The sequence below is a fragment of the Platalea leucorodia genome (assembly GCF_965183815.1).
Source record: "Platalea leucorodia genome assembly, chromosome: Z".
NCBI lineage: Eukaryota > Metazoa > Chordata > Aves > Pelecaniformes > Threskiornithidae > Platalea > Platalea leucorodia.
The window spans coordinates 45689611-45707795 of NC_138858.1; the positions used below are offsets into that span (position 1 = coordinate 45689611).

At 46.9% G+C, this 18185-nt stretch overlaps 1 protein-coding gene across 1 annotated transcript; it reads right to left on the reverse strand.

Annotated features, from left to right (window-relative positions):
* Nucleotides 1–3344: 3344 nt before the first annotated feature.
* On the reverse strand, nucleotides 3345–4603 carry GAS1 (growth arrest specific 1). The gene has a single exon (XM_082337093.1). It carries the CDS (start codon nucleotides 4451–4453, stop codon nucleotides 3464–3466), a length of 990 nt encoding a protein of 329 aa, XP_082193219.1. The 5' UTR covers nucleotides 4454–4603; the 3' UTR covers nucleotides 3345–3463.
* Between the last annotated feature and the right edge of the window lie 13582 nt (nucleotides 4604–18185).

The following is an 18185-nucleotide window of genomic DNA, read 5'->3' on the forward strand; positions in this document are numbered from 1 at the left end:
TTCCTCGCTTAAAGCTGTCCTTGCTACATCCCTTGACATTTCAAGAATTTCCATTTGTCTCAAAATCAAGCAAAAGAAATACGAATTTGATGGACATCAACATCTGCACAGGCTTTGTAGGCTGGGACACATACCAATACAGGAAGCCTTTCCTCCTGGAAATTGTGCTTACTCCGACAACATGACAAACCCCACAGAGTTATCTCCTTACAGGGAGGAGCTCACAGGACAGAATTAGTTCAGCCGTATTTATTGTACAATTATTTAAATTAAAACAATCCACTTTCTGTGGGGAAGGAAGCATACAGATGAGTCCTCCCTGCCTAGTGGTGCTCCGTGTTGATTTATTCCAGGCAGATGCTTTTGACAGGAGCCTGTAAAACCAAGTCTTGAGTTTATTGCAGCAGTTAATTATCAGTCCTTTTCTAGTGCTAATGTCTTTACTCCTAACTGAAGAAAAATAAAAGCTTTTAGCTGGGACTTAATTTTTCATCAACAACGAGTTAAATAGTCCTTGTGGGCGCTAGCTGTTGACAAACTGAAAATATGTTTCTGAGCATCTCCTGAAGAACTGGAGAAAATATTTAAGATCACCCCTGCGCAACTGTGAACTCAGCACTTTGTAAAGAAAGCTGACTCTATTTACACGTCTCACCCAACTACTCTGTCCTCTTCCTGAAGAAACAACGTCTCCAGCTTTGTTTTAACAATAAGCTTACTCAACCGTTCAGTTGACTTTAAAAACGAACTTCAGATCATAGCCGCACACCGTACTCATACACTTGTTTGGTATCACAACTACTTGGGGGTTGGTTTATACGCGCGCACGTGCACCTGCATGCGTTTATCGCTGGGCAACCTAATCAAATTCACACCCTAAAGAAATAATAAAATAATCTGTCATTGAAATAACTAATCCAGAAGCAGGGATTTCTAATTTTGTTGATTTATACAACAGACAGATGTGGATTTGCCCTCTGTTGAGATCTGGTAAGATGAAAAAGACACTATCTGGCTAATCTGTCGCCCCCTCAGCCAAAGTTTATTTGTGGTAGCTTTTAAACTTCTGACTCGCCTCCCAGTCACGGCATTTAAAATGAAAAGCTTTAAATAAACACCACGAATAGAAGATAAATAAACTCCCCCCCCCCCCTTTTTTCCTTTTTTTCTTTTTTTTTTGTGAGTGCCTAGCTCAATGCAGTCCAAACTCAAAATCCCCAGAGGACTGAGCTCTCTCTTTTGTGTTAATGTTTAAAAGATTTTCCAATGCTGGAGTTTATTCCTACTGCAAACATTTCTATTTACAAGGTCAAGTGTATCAGCACTCGACACAGCTTAAGAGTGTAATTATTTATCTAAGGGCGTTTGAGTGTAGATCAGTAGCTCTGGCAGCAAACCAGGCTTCAGCGCGATGCAAAGCAACCCCCAAGAACAATATTACAAGATCTAGTAATTGCTGATCCCTCCAGCGTGTTTACTTTTGCATTCTTCGCTGTAGGAGAAGGCAGGCTGAATGGGCAACTTTCGTGCGTTTTGTTGCGGCCCCCTTGATGCGTGCACCGCTGCCTGGGCGAAGCCTTGTTGGAAACGCTTGCCACCTCCGCGTGATGTATTTCTCACCATTTACTTGTTTGCACGCCCAGGAGCATTTCTAAGAGCGTCAGTGAGAGCAACATGCCTCCACTTCACGAAGAAAGCCCGGCGCGCTAGTAATGCCACATACATACGGGAGCAGTGTCCTTGAATTGCTTTACTCTCTTCTGGCACTGGCAAGTTACCATGCCAACGCATTATAAAATCAACCACTCTTTTAAAGTAGTACTTTCAAAGCTGTATTTACTTCTTGCATGTAATTATTCATTAAAGTAAGAATAGCAGTAATTTACATCTATGTAAAGTATTACAGGCAGACAGAGATTTTTGTTTGTTGATTGTTTTTGGTTTGTTATTCTGTGGTTCGCAACCCCCCGCCCCCGCTCCCTCCCCCTCCCCCCTCCCCGGGTGCTGAGAGTTCAAGTGTCCCTGGAAAACAATTTCACTACATCCATTATTTAAAGCTCTTTCTTTACTAATTTACACGTTTAGAAAATACAAAAAGCCATACATATTTAAAACACAGGCCTTTTTTACGCCTCCTATAAAAAATACAAGGTTTAAGGCAGCTCAGAAATGCATTTATACAATTCTACAACGTTCATAAAGTCTCTCCAAATAAGAAAGTTAGCTTCCAATCTATAAAATACACTGTACATTTGATGTTCTAGAGAATACTTCACTGAATCACTGTTGCTGGTATCCCTTTAAACATAAAATGAAATCTGTACCTTTCCAGAAAAGAATAGCAAATGCAATTATCTGGCAAATAGGATGTGGACTTTAAACTTTTATTTTTTTTTTTTTCTTAAATAAATTATCCCCAAAGCATACAATTTATAAAATTGTATATATAAAGAAGAGCGACTGGTAACAAATCCCAGTTTTAAATACATTTTTTATATAAGATTTACCAGAGGTCAGCACCCTGATATGACAAGAGGCAATATAACTTTTCAGGATATTTGTACATACATGTTCTCGATTTTAAAAGTGTCTTTCAAAGATGGCAGTGCAGAGCTCTCTTAAAACAAAAGTTGCATTGTTCAGTATAGCCAACAACTCTGAAAAAAAAAAAAAAATTTTTTTTTTTTATGTCGCTAGGTTAAAGAGGAAGAGACGGCTGCTGGCACACTTTTGTTATAGGGAAGATGCGTGTGCAAGAGGGAGTGCTCTAAGCCACAGAATTTACTCAGTCTGCTATTTCCTTAAATCTAATTAACGGCAGATGCGGCGTAGCCCCCTTTCGGGCACCACTGCGTGACGAAGCGCGCGACTTGGCGAATGACAACCAAGTTGTTGGCTAACCCAGTACGGCGGCAGCTCCGGCAGCGGGTCTGGGCCGCTCGCCTCTTCCTCACCTTCATCTCACACCGCGCGCAAGCACCCACCCCCGCGCGCCGCGGCTCCGGCACTCTGCCGGGGGGGCGGCCTCGCCCGCAGTCTCTCGCGCAGCCGCCCGCCCGCTCGCGGCGAGCCCGCGGCCAGGCTGGCAGCAATTGCATAGTGCACACTCGAGACCAACGCCCCAGCCACCAGCGCCCCGCGGCCGCCCGCTCCCTCCCGGCCGCCGCCCGGGCGGCCGGCTGGCAAGGCCGAAGGCTGCCGGGGAGGCGAGGCCGCGCCGGGGGAAGGGTGCGGCGGGGGCCGAGGGGGGACCTCCGCCTTCGGGGAGCCGCGGGGGGAGGGCGCGGGGGGGGCCCGGACTAACGGTCGGAGGAGCAACGCTCCGCGCGCCTCGAACCGAACCGCGCCGCGCCGAGCGGCCCCGCCGGCCGGGCCCCCCCCCCCTGCCGCCGCGGGCGGGCCCGCGGGGCGGGCAGCGGCGGCCCGGCGCGGAGGGAGGCAGGGAAGGAGGGCGGGAGAGCCGCTAGAGCGGCGGCAGCAGCGGCAGCAAGATGGAGGCCAGCAGGGCGCCGGCCGCGGCGGCGGGCCGGCCGGCGCGATCCGCCTGCACGGGGAAGCCGGGCTCGGAGCCCGCATTGTCCTCCGCGTCGTCCCTCCCCTTCTGGCTGGGCTCCTCCTCGTAGTCCTCGTCGTAGTACTCCTCCAGGCCGCCGTCCGAGCCGCCGCTGCTGCCGGCGCCGTTGCCGCCCATGTCCGCGCCGAAGCAGAGGCGGGCCATGTTCTCCTTGACCGACTCGCAGATGGGCCGCTCCAGCCCGTCGCAGACGCAGTCGTTGAGCAGCACGGCCTTGGGCACGGCCAGCATGTCCTCGATGACGGCGCGGCACTCCGGCGTGCAGCGCAGCCCGTTGAACAGCTTCCCGCAGTAGGTCATGTAGCGGTTGAGGGCCAGGCTGCAGCGGCTGTCCCAGTCGCAGCGCCGCCGCGCCTCCGTGCAGCCCATGACGCCGGGGCCGCCGCCGCCGGGGCCGCCGCCCGGCCCGCCGGGGCCGCCGCCCGCCGGGCTGCTGGTGCGGGGCAGGCAGGGCTCGATGGCGCGCTTGGTGGCGCGGCAGTTCTCGTCCTGCGCGCAGTCGCAGTCCTCCAGCGCCGGGCCGCGCCGGGTGTGGTTGAGCTGGATGAGGGCCGCGATGCAGTGGCTGGGGCACCGCCGCCTGGAGGAGGCGGCGGACCCTGCAGCGGCCGCCGGCCCGTCCCCGCCGCCTCCCGCCGGCGGCTGCTGCTGGAGCACCGGGGCGCACGCCTCGGCGTACTGGTTGTAAGCGTAGCTGCACTCGGGCTCCCCCTGACACTGCAGCACCGCCTGCCAGCAGATCAGCCGCCGGCCCTGCACCAGCGAGCCCCGCGGCGGCCACACGGCGCCCAGCGCCGCCGCCAGCCACAGCCAGGCGGCCGGCCGCGGCCAGCGGCGCCCGCCGCCGCCTCCGTGCCGAGCGGGCGAGCGGGCCACCATCGCGGGCGGCGGCGGCGGCTGCCGCAGGCGAGCGGGGCAGAGGCGCTGGTAGACGAGGAGGAGGAGGAGGAGGAGGAGAAGGAGCTGCCGCCCGTGGAAAAGTTTGCAAAACTCCCGCCGGCCGTGTGCATGAGGTCTCCTCGCATCAATCCATCCGCGCCGGCTCCGAGGCCCTCCAGCCCCCGGGAGCTGAAACCGGCGGGGCTGCGGCACGAAGCAGGCGCCCGGGGCCGTCCCGTGCCCCCCACCCGCTGCTCCCGGCTTGGCGAGGCGGCGGCGGCGAAGGCGCCCGGAGAGGTGGGGGGAATCAGTGCAAACGGGGGCTCGGAGGAGAGCGGCTCCGGAGTCCGCTCGGGGACTTGCAGGCTGCGCCGGGAGAGCTCATGGTGCTGCCCTGCTCTTCGTGCAGTTCCGTTTCTCTTTTTTTTCTTTTTTTTTTTTCACAAAATAAATGCCCAGCTGCTGCTGCTGCTGCTGCTGCTGCTGCTGCTTCCTCGGGAGCTTTTAACTCTCCGCTCGCAGCATCTCTGCACATGCCAGCCGCTCCGATCCCATTCGCAGTCCCGGCTCCGCTCACTCCCTCTCGGTACGGGTTGCACTTTCGGGTGGCGGGGAGGAGAAATCTCTCTCCCCGCTAGCGAGAAGATAGCACGGGGAAAGGAGAAGAGGCAGCCTTCAGGGTCTCTTTCTCTGGGCGACTGATGCTGCTTCTGTTGTCAACAAGCCCTGCAAGCTGCTCTGCGGATCCGTCTGTGGATCTTTTTTTCTTTGCAAGGCTTTAAATACAAAAGTGCCCTCCGAGCAGCAGCAACGTGCTCTGATTAGGCCTCATTATGCATGCATGGAAAAGCAAACAAACAAAAAAAATTAGCAACGCTTCTTCTTTTACACATCCCCCCAGCCTGCGCTCTCTCGCTCTCTTTCTCCTTTTCTCCACTTTTTTCTCCCTTCGCTCGGCCCCCTTTCCCTGCCTCGCCACTTGCCATTGGTCCAGCCTGTTGTTGAAACTTTTTTTTTTTTCCCTCCTCTCTTTACGATCTGCTGGAGGGAGGGAGGGAGGGAGGGAGAGAGGGGGGCTGGCGGGCAGCTCACATTCAAAGCTTGAAAGGAAAGGCTTAAGGAGAGTGACAGCCCCCCGAGGAGCCCCTCCTCCCGTTAAGGCGGCGCAGCGGCCGGCCGAGAGGCGGGCGGCGAAGGCGGCGGCGGCGGCGGCGGCGGCGGGGCTCGGCGCTGCGGGGCCGGGCGGCGGCGGCGGCGGCGGCGGCGGCGGCGGCGGCGGGGCTCCCCGGGAGCGGCGTGCCGCCGGGCCGCCCAGGCGACAGGGCGGGCGGCGGGGATGCTGCTCTTAAGCTGGCCCCGCTTCGTGCAGCAAGGGGGGAAAAAAAAAGGTCTCTAGCCCCGGGTGATGTGTGTACCCAAACTACCCGCTGGTTCAAGTGAGGGCAGAGCTGCTTCCCCAAAGGTAGGGAGGTCAGGCTCAAAATGGGACCGACTTTGTTCTTACTGAAATCTAAAGAGGGCTCCTGGTTTCAGTGTGTTGGTACACTGAGGGAGAGCAAAGTTAACTCTATTAGTGGTGTACTGCGACCACGTAAGTACTGCTTTGCTATGCCGTCAGTATTGCAACTTTCTTTCCACTTGCCGCATCCCCCACCGATTTTAAGCTCGTTCAACTCAGCCTCTCGGCCGAGGTTTTTCTGCACGGGTCTGAGACACTGACCTACGAGGATGCCTGTCGACAGAAATACAGCAGATCTCAGTATAGTTCTTTGATACTTTATGAAGATCTGCCAATTAGTAAAAAGTTGTTTAAAATCTGTTAGTTAATCGGATGAAGTGTGTTTTCATTGAAAGCAAAATACCTTGCTGACATCCTGCCTTCCTGTTATACTCTCTGTTCGCTTTGCTTTGCTTACAAGGAAGTCGACACAAAAATATAAATAATAAGGCACAACGAGAGGAGCATAACAAAATAAGTAGTGGTGCCTTTACCCGATTGCCTTTCGTTCTAGTGCTACCTTAATTCCAGCGCAACATCGTCTCCAACCACAAGGGGCATCGGTATCTGCTGCCTGTCAAAACTGGCGCTTTTTTCATCCTGAGACTATCGACTCCATCTGTCACAAAAATTTGGACTAAATCTGTTTTCCAGAAACTCGGGGATCTTGGGATCCTATGCGGTGTGGACTGATGTCTGTCTGAAAGTGCGTGGAAGGTGGAATGGCAATGCGGTGTGGCTGGGAGTCAGTACAGTTGATGTCTTGAGAAGCATTCGTAACGATTTGCTCCATTGTCATCAGTTTTACAAGCTGTTTGTGTTTCTCCTTCAGTACAGTTTTGCCCCTTCTGGTGCAAAAATTGTGTTTGCTTGTGGTTTCAAATCCGTGAAAACTGAGTTCAGAAACCCTGCCTTCATCCACCTAGTTGAGAGCCGTTTCTTTCAATTCTTGTTTAATAGTGTTACTAAAAATGCCAGATGCCGTTCAGGCAGGGTGCGGTAAATACACATTGCTGTCTCCACTGGGCTCGTTCATGCATTAGTTTGCAGCCGTGTGCACCGATGAGAACACTGTTACTGGTGGAAGTCGTCTAGTTCGGGGTGGGTAAGTTGGAGACAACATTGCTTAGAAAAGTCGCTTAGAAAGTGCTGCCACGCTGCCTGATTGCTAGGGAAGCCGGTCCACATTGGTGCAGCTGGAGGGAAGGGGGCCTGGATGCTGGGATGTTCCCGGCGTAGAGAGTCTGAGAGAGGGGACTGCAATGGGGCAGGATCACGCCTTGGCATGGGACAGGGGCCTCCTGAGCTTCCCCAGCACAGGGGGGCAGGAATGGCTGGCTATCTGTCCCAGTGGGGCTGCCTTCTGCGGACAGCTGGGGGATGAGCTCTGCCCCCTCCCAGCTCCTGCCTTCATCTGCAAAATCCATCTCGCTCGGCTGTCCTTCGTTTCTGGAGCAGAAAGCAGGCCCTTTACTTTGTGAGGAATGGCAGCAGCTGAACTTCAGACCTCCCAGGAGGGGGAGTAGAGGAGCGTTCGCTGCCGGCCTTGCATCCTTGCGTGGCTGGGAAGAGGCTGCTGTGATGCTGCCTGAGCAGGAGGAGGATCAGTGCATGGTCCCACTAGTGCTGACAGGCTTCCCTGGCTGGGGACAGCGTTCGTTCTGCCTGCTGGTCTGAAGGGCAGGGCATGGCATGAAGCATTGCATCACTCGTAGGCAGAGATTCTCACATACACCTTTCACTTAAGGAAATGCAAGTTCCATGCAGTAATAATGATAATAATGGAAATGTTGACTTTGAAGTTTGGAATTTGCAGTTACCTTTGGTATCATACAACTGACAAAAATCATAACACAAGATAGCTGGGCTCTTCACTTTCCACACTTTTTAGCCATGTGGAATATGATCGTCTACATCCAGGATTATATATCCTTTGTCAATAAATTAACTTCTTAAAATGGTTTAAAAACATACTAGTCTGTCTTTATTTAATGAGCATTTGGATTCTGTCCATCCGTATTTGTAACTGCCATTTTGGGTAAGGACTTTGGGGCTCGCGGTGCTCTGTTGGAGGAAGGAAATCTTTTCTTGTGTGGAACTAAACCTAGGGAAATAACTCTCCGGCCCCTCTTCTTCAGTGCAGGTTTTCTAACAACAGAAATGATACTGTCAAATTCAGCCTCTCAGTTTTCAGAGTAGCTCTAAAAGTAATGAGGAAGGCGACTTTGCTCTTTTTCACAAAGCAGCACATAGGAAAATATATCCCATGACTGGACAGTAAAATAAGATCTGATAGCTTTCTTAATTCCCACATTTGCTATGTTTTCTGTTCTCCATCCTTTCCTGTCTTAGCAATTAACTTCATTCTTTACATCAGCTCTCCAAATTGTTATAGAGTAGCAGTCTTCCATCACTAGGGGTCATTTTGGCAGCCAGAAAAACCGGTATGTATCTGATCTGCATTTATTGTAAAGACTCCTGGGCACCTTTTTGTTTAATGCTGGTGTCTTTTTCCCCTTTTTATTTCACACCCTTTCCTAATGGATCTGCTTTCCAACTCATGTTTTCTTTACTTCTCTCTCTGACCTATTTTACATCGAGAGTGTTTAGAAAATAAGAAAATCAGATAGACACAATAACAATTGACCTTAAAATTTAGCGGTTCACATTCAGATGTAATTAAAAATACGTGGCCTATATATGTGGTTAATTCCTCTCAAATGATTTCTAAGCACATTTCTTTTATTGGATTGTATTGCTTTTTCTACATTTCAAGAGATTTACAACTATGATTAAAAATGTCTGGCAGGAGTCCTGTGCATTAATTAGCTGATAAAATTTCAGCTTGTGCATCCAGTAATATCTTAGTATGTGCCTGATGGAGATACACAGTGAGAGAACACCTTTCCTTCTTGAAGAAGGGATTGAATTCTCACTAATAGAGGATTTCACCTGTCAGTGAAAGGGAGCCTCTTACCGAACTCTGTCAGTAGTTCTCAGAACCTTGGCGTCACGGTGCCTGGGGGTCATGGGAGGCAGTAAAAGTCCTACTCATATAGCAACATTCATCCAGTAGACATGGCCCAGTAAGGTGTCACTCACAGTAGCCCATGCAGATGACTGAATATGGACATGTGCATACTGCTGAGTTCTTGGATTTGATGTACCTTCAGAGACCCATAAATAATAACTTCTGCACTCTAAAGTTACAAAAGAAAAACCTTGTGACTTAACAGACTTGGGGGCAGGGGGAATGAACATAATGCCTTCCCAAGTGGTGTCTGTTTCAATGGAGAAGTGAGGGCAAGTGAAGGCATCTAAATTAGGTTCTTGCTCCACATCTGGAGTAGTTTATCCTTTTATTGCCTGTGCAGGGCTGTTTGGGAGATTGGTGTCCTAAGTTAGCCACCTAAAGTGTGAATGCTCCCCAAAATAGTAATTTATTCACTAGAATGTGCAGGGCTTTCCAGTGTGAGCATCCCTCCTCTCTCTTGCTTTAGTCAGAAAGAAAAATAATGAACAGGGAGGACAGTGAGTAATTGTATTGATCAACACTCGCCTCATTGAGTTGAAGCTTGTAGCTGATGAGACTACTGCACTTCATGCTGTAGGATCAGTTAGACATTGTTAGGTTGGCTATACACTTTTAAGGTTATCTTTGCCAATGTAAAGTCTTGTGAACATTTACTGAGGGCATTGAACACCTGGCCTTCAGGCCAATTATTTTGAATTAATTCACCTATACATAATCTAGGATTTATCCCTTCTGGAACAGGCTGCACGTGTCCGCTTGCACACCAGTCAGCCTGGGGCTCCTGTTGACACCCTACGATACTTTATAGCCTTTTTCCACTCACTGCATGCTGCAGACTGCCAGCAGGATTTGTTTATAGTGTGGTTCTTGAGACTGTGTTGCATGCTATGGGGCGTGATTTGGGAATGTGTGGGAGCGAAGCATGCTGATGTAGCATTGGAGGACTGAGTGGGGACTGTGTAGGATCAACTGTATTGACTCTGGAGTGTGCTACGTGTGGAGATGCTCCCTGGTTGCCTCCCAGAAGAAAGCCTGGGAATGAACTAACATATACGCTGGATGGAATTGGAGTGACTCAATCCATAAGCAACTAACTGTACTTCAATCTCTGAAGCGTTATGGGAGCAGAGAATAAAAAGAAGTGCAGATGGTCTTGTCTTATTACAGAACGGGGACAGGCATAGAAAGAGAATGTGGAATGGGCCTGTTTGGAAGAGTTGGAGGCAGGATATCATTAGTAATTTTGGAATATTAATGACATAGGTCCTGCAAATACAGTGCTGTAACGGTTAACTGCATACATAGAATCATAGAATGGTTTGGGTTGGAGGGTACCTTTAAAGGTCAACTAGTCCAATCCTCCTGCAATGAGCAGGGACATCTTCAACCAGATCAGGTTGCTCAGAGCCCCGTCCAACCTGACCTTGAATGTTTCCAGGGATGGGACACCTACCGCCTCTCTGGGCAACCTGATCCAGTGTTTCACCACCTTCATCATAAAAAAATTCTTCCTTATATCTAGTCTGAATCTACCCTCTTTTAGTTTAAAACTATTACCCCTTGTCCTATTGCTACAGGCCTTACTATTTTTAGTCCTATTTTAGGCCCTACTTTTGGCTGCCCCCTTCTTTCTTATAAGCCCCCTTTAAGAATTGAAAGGCTGCAATAAGGTCTCCCCGCAGCCTTCTCTTCTCCAGGCTGAACAACCCCAATTCTCTCAGCCTTTCTTCATAGGAGAGGTGCTCCAGCCCCCTGGTCGTCTTTGTGCCCCTCCTCTGGACCCTCTCCAACAGGTCCATGTCCTTCCTGTGCTGAGGACCCCAGAGCTGGATGCAGTGCTCAGGTGGGGTCTCACCAGAGCAGAGCAGAGGGGCAGAATCACCTCCCTCGCCCTGCTGGCCACGCTTCTTTTGATGCAGCCCAGGATACAGGTGGCTTTCTGAGCTGCAAGAGCACATTGCCGGCTCATGTCCAGCTTTTCATCTGCCAGTACCTCCAAGTCCTTCTCGGCAGGGCTGCTCTCAATCCCTTCATCCCCCAGCCTGTATTGATACTGGGGGTTGCCACGACCCGTGTGCAGGACCTTGCACAACCTCATGAGGTTCATGTGGGCCCACTTCTCGAGCTTGTCCCGGTCCCTCTGGATGGCATCCTGTCCCTCAGGCATGTCAACCACATCACTCGGTTTGGTGTCATCTGCAAATTTGCTGAGGGTGCACTCAATCCCGCTATGTAATTGATGAAGATATTAAACAGTAGTGGTCCCAATATGGTCCCCTGAGGGACACCACTCATCACTGATCTCCATCTGGACATTGAGCTGTTGATCACTACTCTCTGGATGTAACCATCCAGCCAATTCCGAGCAGCCTGCCCATCAAATCCATATCTCTCCAATTTAGAGAGAAGGATGTTTTGGGGGACTGTGTCAAAGGCCTTACAGCTGTCCAGACAGATGACAGCCATAGCTCCTCCCTTGTCCACTGGTGTAGTCACTCCATCATAGAAGGCCACTATGTTGGTGAGACAGGACTTGCCCTTGGTGAAGCCGTGCTGGCTGTCTCGAATCACCTCCCTGTTCCCCATGTGCCTTAGCACAGCTTCTAGGAGGATCTGTTCCATGATCTTCCCAGGCACAGAGGTGAGGCTGACAGGTTGGTAGTTCCCAGCCTCCTCCTTTCTACCCTTTTTAAAAATGAGTGCAATGTTTCCCTTTTTCCGGTCACTGGAGACTTCACCTGACTGCCATGACTTTCCAAATGTCATGGAGAGTGACTTGGGAACTACATCAGCCAGTTCTCTCAGGAGCCTGGGATACATCTCATCAGGTCCCATAAACTTATGGTGGTCTCGAACCTGATCTTCTCTTACAGTGGGAAGGAGTTTGCTCCCCGAGTCCCTGCCTTGAGGTCTATCCAGTCAAGAGGATACATAAACTTGCTTTAAATATATTTTTAATTCAGTGTCTCTTTTTTTTCAATATGCCTTTTCCATGTATAATATTTACTTAAAAATTGAGTAGCATCCTTGTAAAGTTGGAGATTGTTATTTATACATGAAATAGTAAGTATCATTGAAAGTATTTACCCAGTGCATCCAGTGCAGTAAACATGGAAATATTGCACAATACTTTGCTGGACTTCTGCTTTTTTGAACTCTGTTCCAATCTAAACTACAAACTAGACCACACATGCTGTTAAAACAAATCTAAGAACAGAGTAGGACTCCAACCCTTTTTTGGTCCTAACAAAACCAAAAATAATTGCAAAGGCAACACATTTCTGGTCACCTGTTAAGCCAGTTAGATAAAGGTTTTAAATGACCATGTTCTACAAAGATGAACGTAAACGACACATGCTGTCACTGTGTCAAACCAATTTCAACCATCACAGTACATGGGAGTTCTTTGTTGGACATGTCAATATATACACACACAAAAGCAGTTAGATGTTTTGTGTTTAGTTGTTGGTTTTGGTTTGTTGATTTTTTTCTATTTTCAGATTTTTCAGATGTTTACAACCAGATGTTCCCTGAAGCAGCTAATAGGTTTGTGTTTCTTTGAAATTCGTATAATACAAGTTTGCAAGAAATAGGAAATTCTGAGTTTTCCTATATGAGAAGCATGAAGAAATGAATAGGTTTGTGGGTAAGCAGAGTTCCACTCTATACAGTCTGAGGGACAAAAATAAAAGTAGCAGTTTCATTTTTGTGGTTTCAGATTACACCAACACAAATGTAACATGTACTCTGGAAGGATAATACCTAATTTGGTCTCCTACTTCTTCTACATCCAGATTCAATTTCTGTATTAGAATTTGAAGATGGCTGGAGTGAACCATGCTGTTCAAAAGCATATCCCCAATTTTTTCAATTTAGTAGGTATCCTTGATATATCCTGTGATGATGTTTGCCTAAGGCTGTGTTTACACACAAAAGTAGCTGTGGTTAAAATAAAACTGTCTTTCAAAACAATTTGATTAAAGTAACAAAAATCTAATTCAACATAAACTTGGAGTTAGCACACTGATTTTGGGTGTGTTTCAATAGGTCTCTTTAAGCACAGCTGGCTTCATATCATCAAGAAATGGTGATGTCTTTATTGAGTTGACCTGCTATAAAAAAGTGTCAGACTTGTTTATTACACCTTCTTAGAAGAGTTTCATTCTTTCATTGTACTAAAACAAAATGTGTATAGACTAAATAGTACGCTAAACATGAAGTAGGCATGCAAATATTTCAGAGTCCTGACCCAGATTACCAAATTCAAATAAATAAGTGTTACTCAATAAATAAACTGATTTAAGTGTGCTCGGTCAAGGATTTGCTCTGATTTAACTAGGTCTTTTAAAAGGCAGTTTTAGTTAATCAGTGCAACTTTTGATACAGCCAGCAGCCTAAACTCCCTTCAGTTCATTTGTTCATTTGCTTGAAATACCAGAGGAGAAGAATGAATTAAGATGGATTTTTATACAGAGGGAGATAGCTTGAATAATTAGCAGATTTTATGACAAGAACAGCAGCTATGTTCATGCAGGTACATGCATCGTTCTTCCTACACTTCACCTAAAATTAAAGGATATTAAAGCAGTTAGTAGAGTTCCGCTCCATTCCTCTACTACGCCCTTAGCTGTGGTATCAATGCTGGGATGAAAGAAAAATGTCTGTGTGTCTTAAAAGTTTAATTTGCAAAAGTGATGAATGATTCAGTTGCTTCCATATGAGGGGCACGGTCTGAGACATTTCCAGACAGCCTGATTCTCTGAATATGTCAAACACCTAACCTTTGAAAATCAGATTTTCTAGTTTGACAATCAAAAAGGAATCATTCACAGTCACAGATAGCTTTGAAAATGTATATCCTTTCTGCAGCTATCAAAAATTAAGGGCTTCAGAAATGGTGGAGAAAACACAGTCAGTCATAAACTTGTCATTGTGCCCATAATAAGCATTAAGATATTGAGCTGGGAGATCTCGGTAACAACACCGCATAATAACTGTGGTTTTCTTTTCAGGTGAAATATTGTGTTCAGGGCTTTGATACATCAAAATACACTGAGCCAGCAGCCGTTCTCAGACGTGTTTCAAATGAGCATTCTGTTCTTCCTAACAAAGAGTAATCATTCTCTGTGTGCATCGTGGAGGTGAGCTATGCTGTCATCTTTCTGCTTGCCTGAGGCGACTGCTCTTTTCAAAGTTCCCCAAAAGGGATGGATCAGATTAGGGAGACTGTAAAGATGAGACTGAAGTCGGTACTTTTGTGAAAGTCGTTAGCAACATCGTTGCTCTGGAGATTTCCCAAACTCTGGGAACTGAGTTGTACACTGGCATCATGCTGCTTTCTGGAGCCAGACCTAATATCCGTGGCTGGATAGCCCAAACATGTCCAGAGGCTTACAGATATTAGACATTAGAGATGGAAAAGAGGTTTTGGAACATTCTCCATCCCTACTGCAAGGTTATGGAGTCAGTGTAAGATTAGTCATTGTGTTAAATTTTCCAGTGGTTTATTTTGGCCTATTTTTAAATGTTCTAAGTGATAAGTTAAGGGGTTTCTACCACTTTCTTTCAATAGATTTCTTTGTTTGGAAGTATCTCTCATAACTGATGCAAATTTTTACTGCCTTTAAATACCATTGTGCATAGCTATATTTCATTTTCCCACCCAGGTCATTTTCTATCAACGTTAATTCCTGTGGTATTCATGAGATTAATTATTAGAGTAATTATTGGATAATTAGTTATTCATTATACCCATGCCAATTCAGTTCATTATGCTGCAGGTGAAACTGCTGCTTGTGTAGCATTGTCTAATCGCTTTTATCTGGTGTGTTAGCATTCAGATCTTAAGTAGAGCTAAAGCAGACTAAGGTTCGGATTTAGTATAACACCATCGCAAATATTCTTGTAAAATCCAGTCAATAGCGTTTGCATTTGCTTCATTCTGTTCCTCCATTGGTTTTATGCATTCACCCCACAAATCTATTTAGTACCTGTTTCTTCCTTTTGTTCACAGTCTTTATCCTGTTCTGCATACCCTGCTTGTGCTTATGGGCTACAAGCTGGAATATAAAGGCTTAGAAATAGTGGAAAGGATATTCCCTAAATTAAGATTCATGTCTTAGGAGAAAAATAGCCCTACAAATTTATACCCTGTCCTTGCCTTCCACGTTTGGCATTTGCTTCTTTAATTTAGCTGTAAAAGAGAGAAAGTTCCCTATTCTCTGCCTGCCTCTTTCTTAGGGTCCAAGTTGGATTTGTTCCAGGAATGGTCTGAGTTAAAGTCGCAGAACACTTGCTTACGTTATATTTGTTTCATACCAGTGGGAAGACGCTGTAGAGATGCTATATAGATGAGGTGTTGCAACACATTCATGGTACATCTTTTGGGACTGCAAAGCTAATCCTGCTTGAAAACTTTTTATAATACCCTGTTTTCAAAGGATATGTCTACTTCATAGTAATTTTTGACCTGAGTTATATAACTGCTCTAGACATAATTTTTTTGACAGAAAAGCGGGATCATTAATGGATTGCTTGCTTTGGGCTAGCTGGGCCTTATGATTTCCAACATGTTATTTCTCCTCAACTAGAGTGAATTCCTATGCACCGAAAAGCTTAGCAGTGTGTTCTGATGTGGATAATCTGACGCTTACTGAAAGGTAGTGCGTTTCCTCAAGGTAAAATCAAAGGATCATATATGCCTGTGGGTAATAGCAGTGTCTTTTACCTTTTTTTTCACCATTCTTTATTCCATTGCAGAATGGTTGCCCCTTTGTGATAACATCTTTATACTTATTTTTCCTGTGCCTCCATTTTTTCCCTTACATTCTTCTCTCTCAGGTCCTTTCTTGATTGCATTTTTTTTTCAGTCTGTGCTGACATTTAGGAAAAAACAGCAGAGAACAGGTCCTCTATTTGACGATATTTATTGATACTGCTATGGCCTGTCTGGTTGCCTTTTGCCAACTTTCTTAATTTCCTTTCACAAAATTATTTGTCAAAGGGAAACCATTGTACAAACTCATACCTAGATGTATTTCTGTGAGAATGTGCATCAGGGTCATTTGGGTGGCCATCTTTAAATCTTTCTGTGGATTTGGGAGCCTCCCAGAGACCAGGAGTTACCACCAAGTGGAAAATTGCAGCCTGAATGGCACACTACAAATATTCAAGGCTTACAGCTCAGCTCAGAGCAGATAGATAGTTCAGAGCAAGCCATTCTTTGAATGAATTCACATAAAGCGTTTAGTGAATTGTTAAAGAATGTGACAAAATATAAGTTTGCTTGCACATCATTTGACAACAGAAAATGGGGCAAAAACTGTCAAACAAGAAGTTTGATGTGAACAGTTCAGGCAGTATTAGTCTTCTTTTAGGTGGAATGTGACCCTGCTAACCCTGAAGTGTGAGTTAGACCTTTGATGTTCATGGGGATTCAGAATTAGGAAGACAGAGTTCATCCAGCCTGAGACAGTAGTGTGTAAGCAACTAGTGCAAACTCTCCCTTTCAGTCAAACCAGGCCCAGTTTGTGACCAACCTTGAAACTGAGGACTGAGATCTAGTAGAATACTTAGAAGATCTGGGCAAGAGGTGGCAAGACATCTGTTCCTTAAAAAATAAAAAAAAAATTGATGAAGATAGGAAGAAAAGAAAATGGAGGAGAAACAGTAGAGGTAACAGGGAAGAGAAATCTTTTCTCCTGTCTTCTCCCTAGTTTTTGAATAAATAATTAATATATATTGAACTATCACTGTCATCATTATCACGTTAGCATTTACTGTACTGGACCATTCAGCAAGGAATAAAATACCTTTGTCTTTTACATGTCTTGATTTGACAACTCAGTGAAAGAGAACCAGTTGGGTTTTTTTTTCAGAAAACATGAATGTTGTAGGGAAAGCGAGCCAGCAGTGTGCCCAGGTGGCCAAGAAGGCCAATAGCATCCTGGCTTGTACCAGAAATAGTGTGGCCAGCAGCACTAGGGAAGTGATCGTCCCCCTGTACTCGGCACTGGTGAGGCCGCACCTCGAGTCCTGTCTTCAGTTTTGGGCCCCTCACTACAAGAAGGACATCGAGGTGCTGGAGCGTGTCCAGAGGAGGGCAATGAAGCTGGTGAAGGGTCTGGAGCACAAGTCTTATGAGGAGCGGCTGAGGGAGCTGGGGTTGTTTAGCCTGGAGAAGAGGAGGCTGAGGGGAGACCTTATCACTCTCTACAACTACCTGAAAGGAGGTTGTAGCGACATGGGGGTTGGTCTCTTCTCCCAAGTAACAAGTGATAGGACAGGAGGAAACGGCCTCAAGCTGTGCCAGGGGAGGTTTAGATTGGATATTAGGAAAAACTTCTTCACCAAAAGGGTTATTAAGCACTGGAACAGGCTGCCCAGGGAAGTGGTTGAGTCCCCATCCCTGGAGGTATTTAAAAAATGTGTAGATGTGGCACTTAGGGACATGGTTTAGCGGTGGACTTAGCAGTGCTAGGTTGACGGTTGGACTTGATGATCTTGGAGGTCTTTTCCAACCTAGACGATTCTATGATTCTGTGATTCTATGAAAATGTCCTGATCATGAGTGTGAAAAGCATCATAATTTTTCTCCACTTTCAGCCTTTTAGATTCAGTGTAATCCCAGTAATGTTCACATCTGCAGGATGTCCCTGGATGTGAGAATTTCCATTGGATAGGTGCAGCTATGTAATAAATAAGTTAATGTGCTCAGACTGCACACCTGAAAAGGCACAGGAAGAACACAAGTTACATTTCTTTTGAAACAAGTAGGCATTTATGGTCGTTGTGGATGAAAATCATCCCTGTACAAATAGCTAGCAAAAAGCCTTGTGTATTCTCTTCCCATAACTCCAACTTAAGTGCTTAAAACTGGGAGATTTAAGGTTGAAGGGGAGTGTCTATCTCTGTGGTCCACCTGTGTCAGGAAAGATTTTTATACAGGGGACAGGTCTTTGTCCCTAAGGAAATCTGATGGAAATGGGCTTTGTTCATGGAACATGCCCTGGAAACAGTGAGAAAGGGGGAAAGTCTTCTCCGCACTGGCAACATGGTGAAAACCCAATTGCAGTTGTGTCGTGGCTGTTAAAACCATTGGTACCTGTTGCATCAGCAAGCACTGTCCTGCAGTTTGGGTCAATATTTCCCCAGGATGGTAAAGCCATTTGTCATGTCCCTGCAAACTTTCTTGGTTGTTC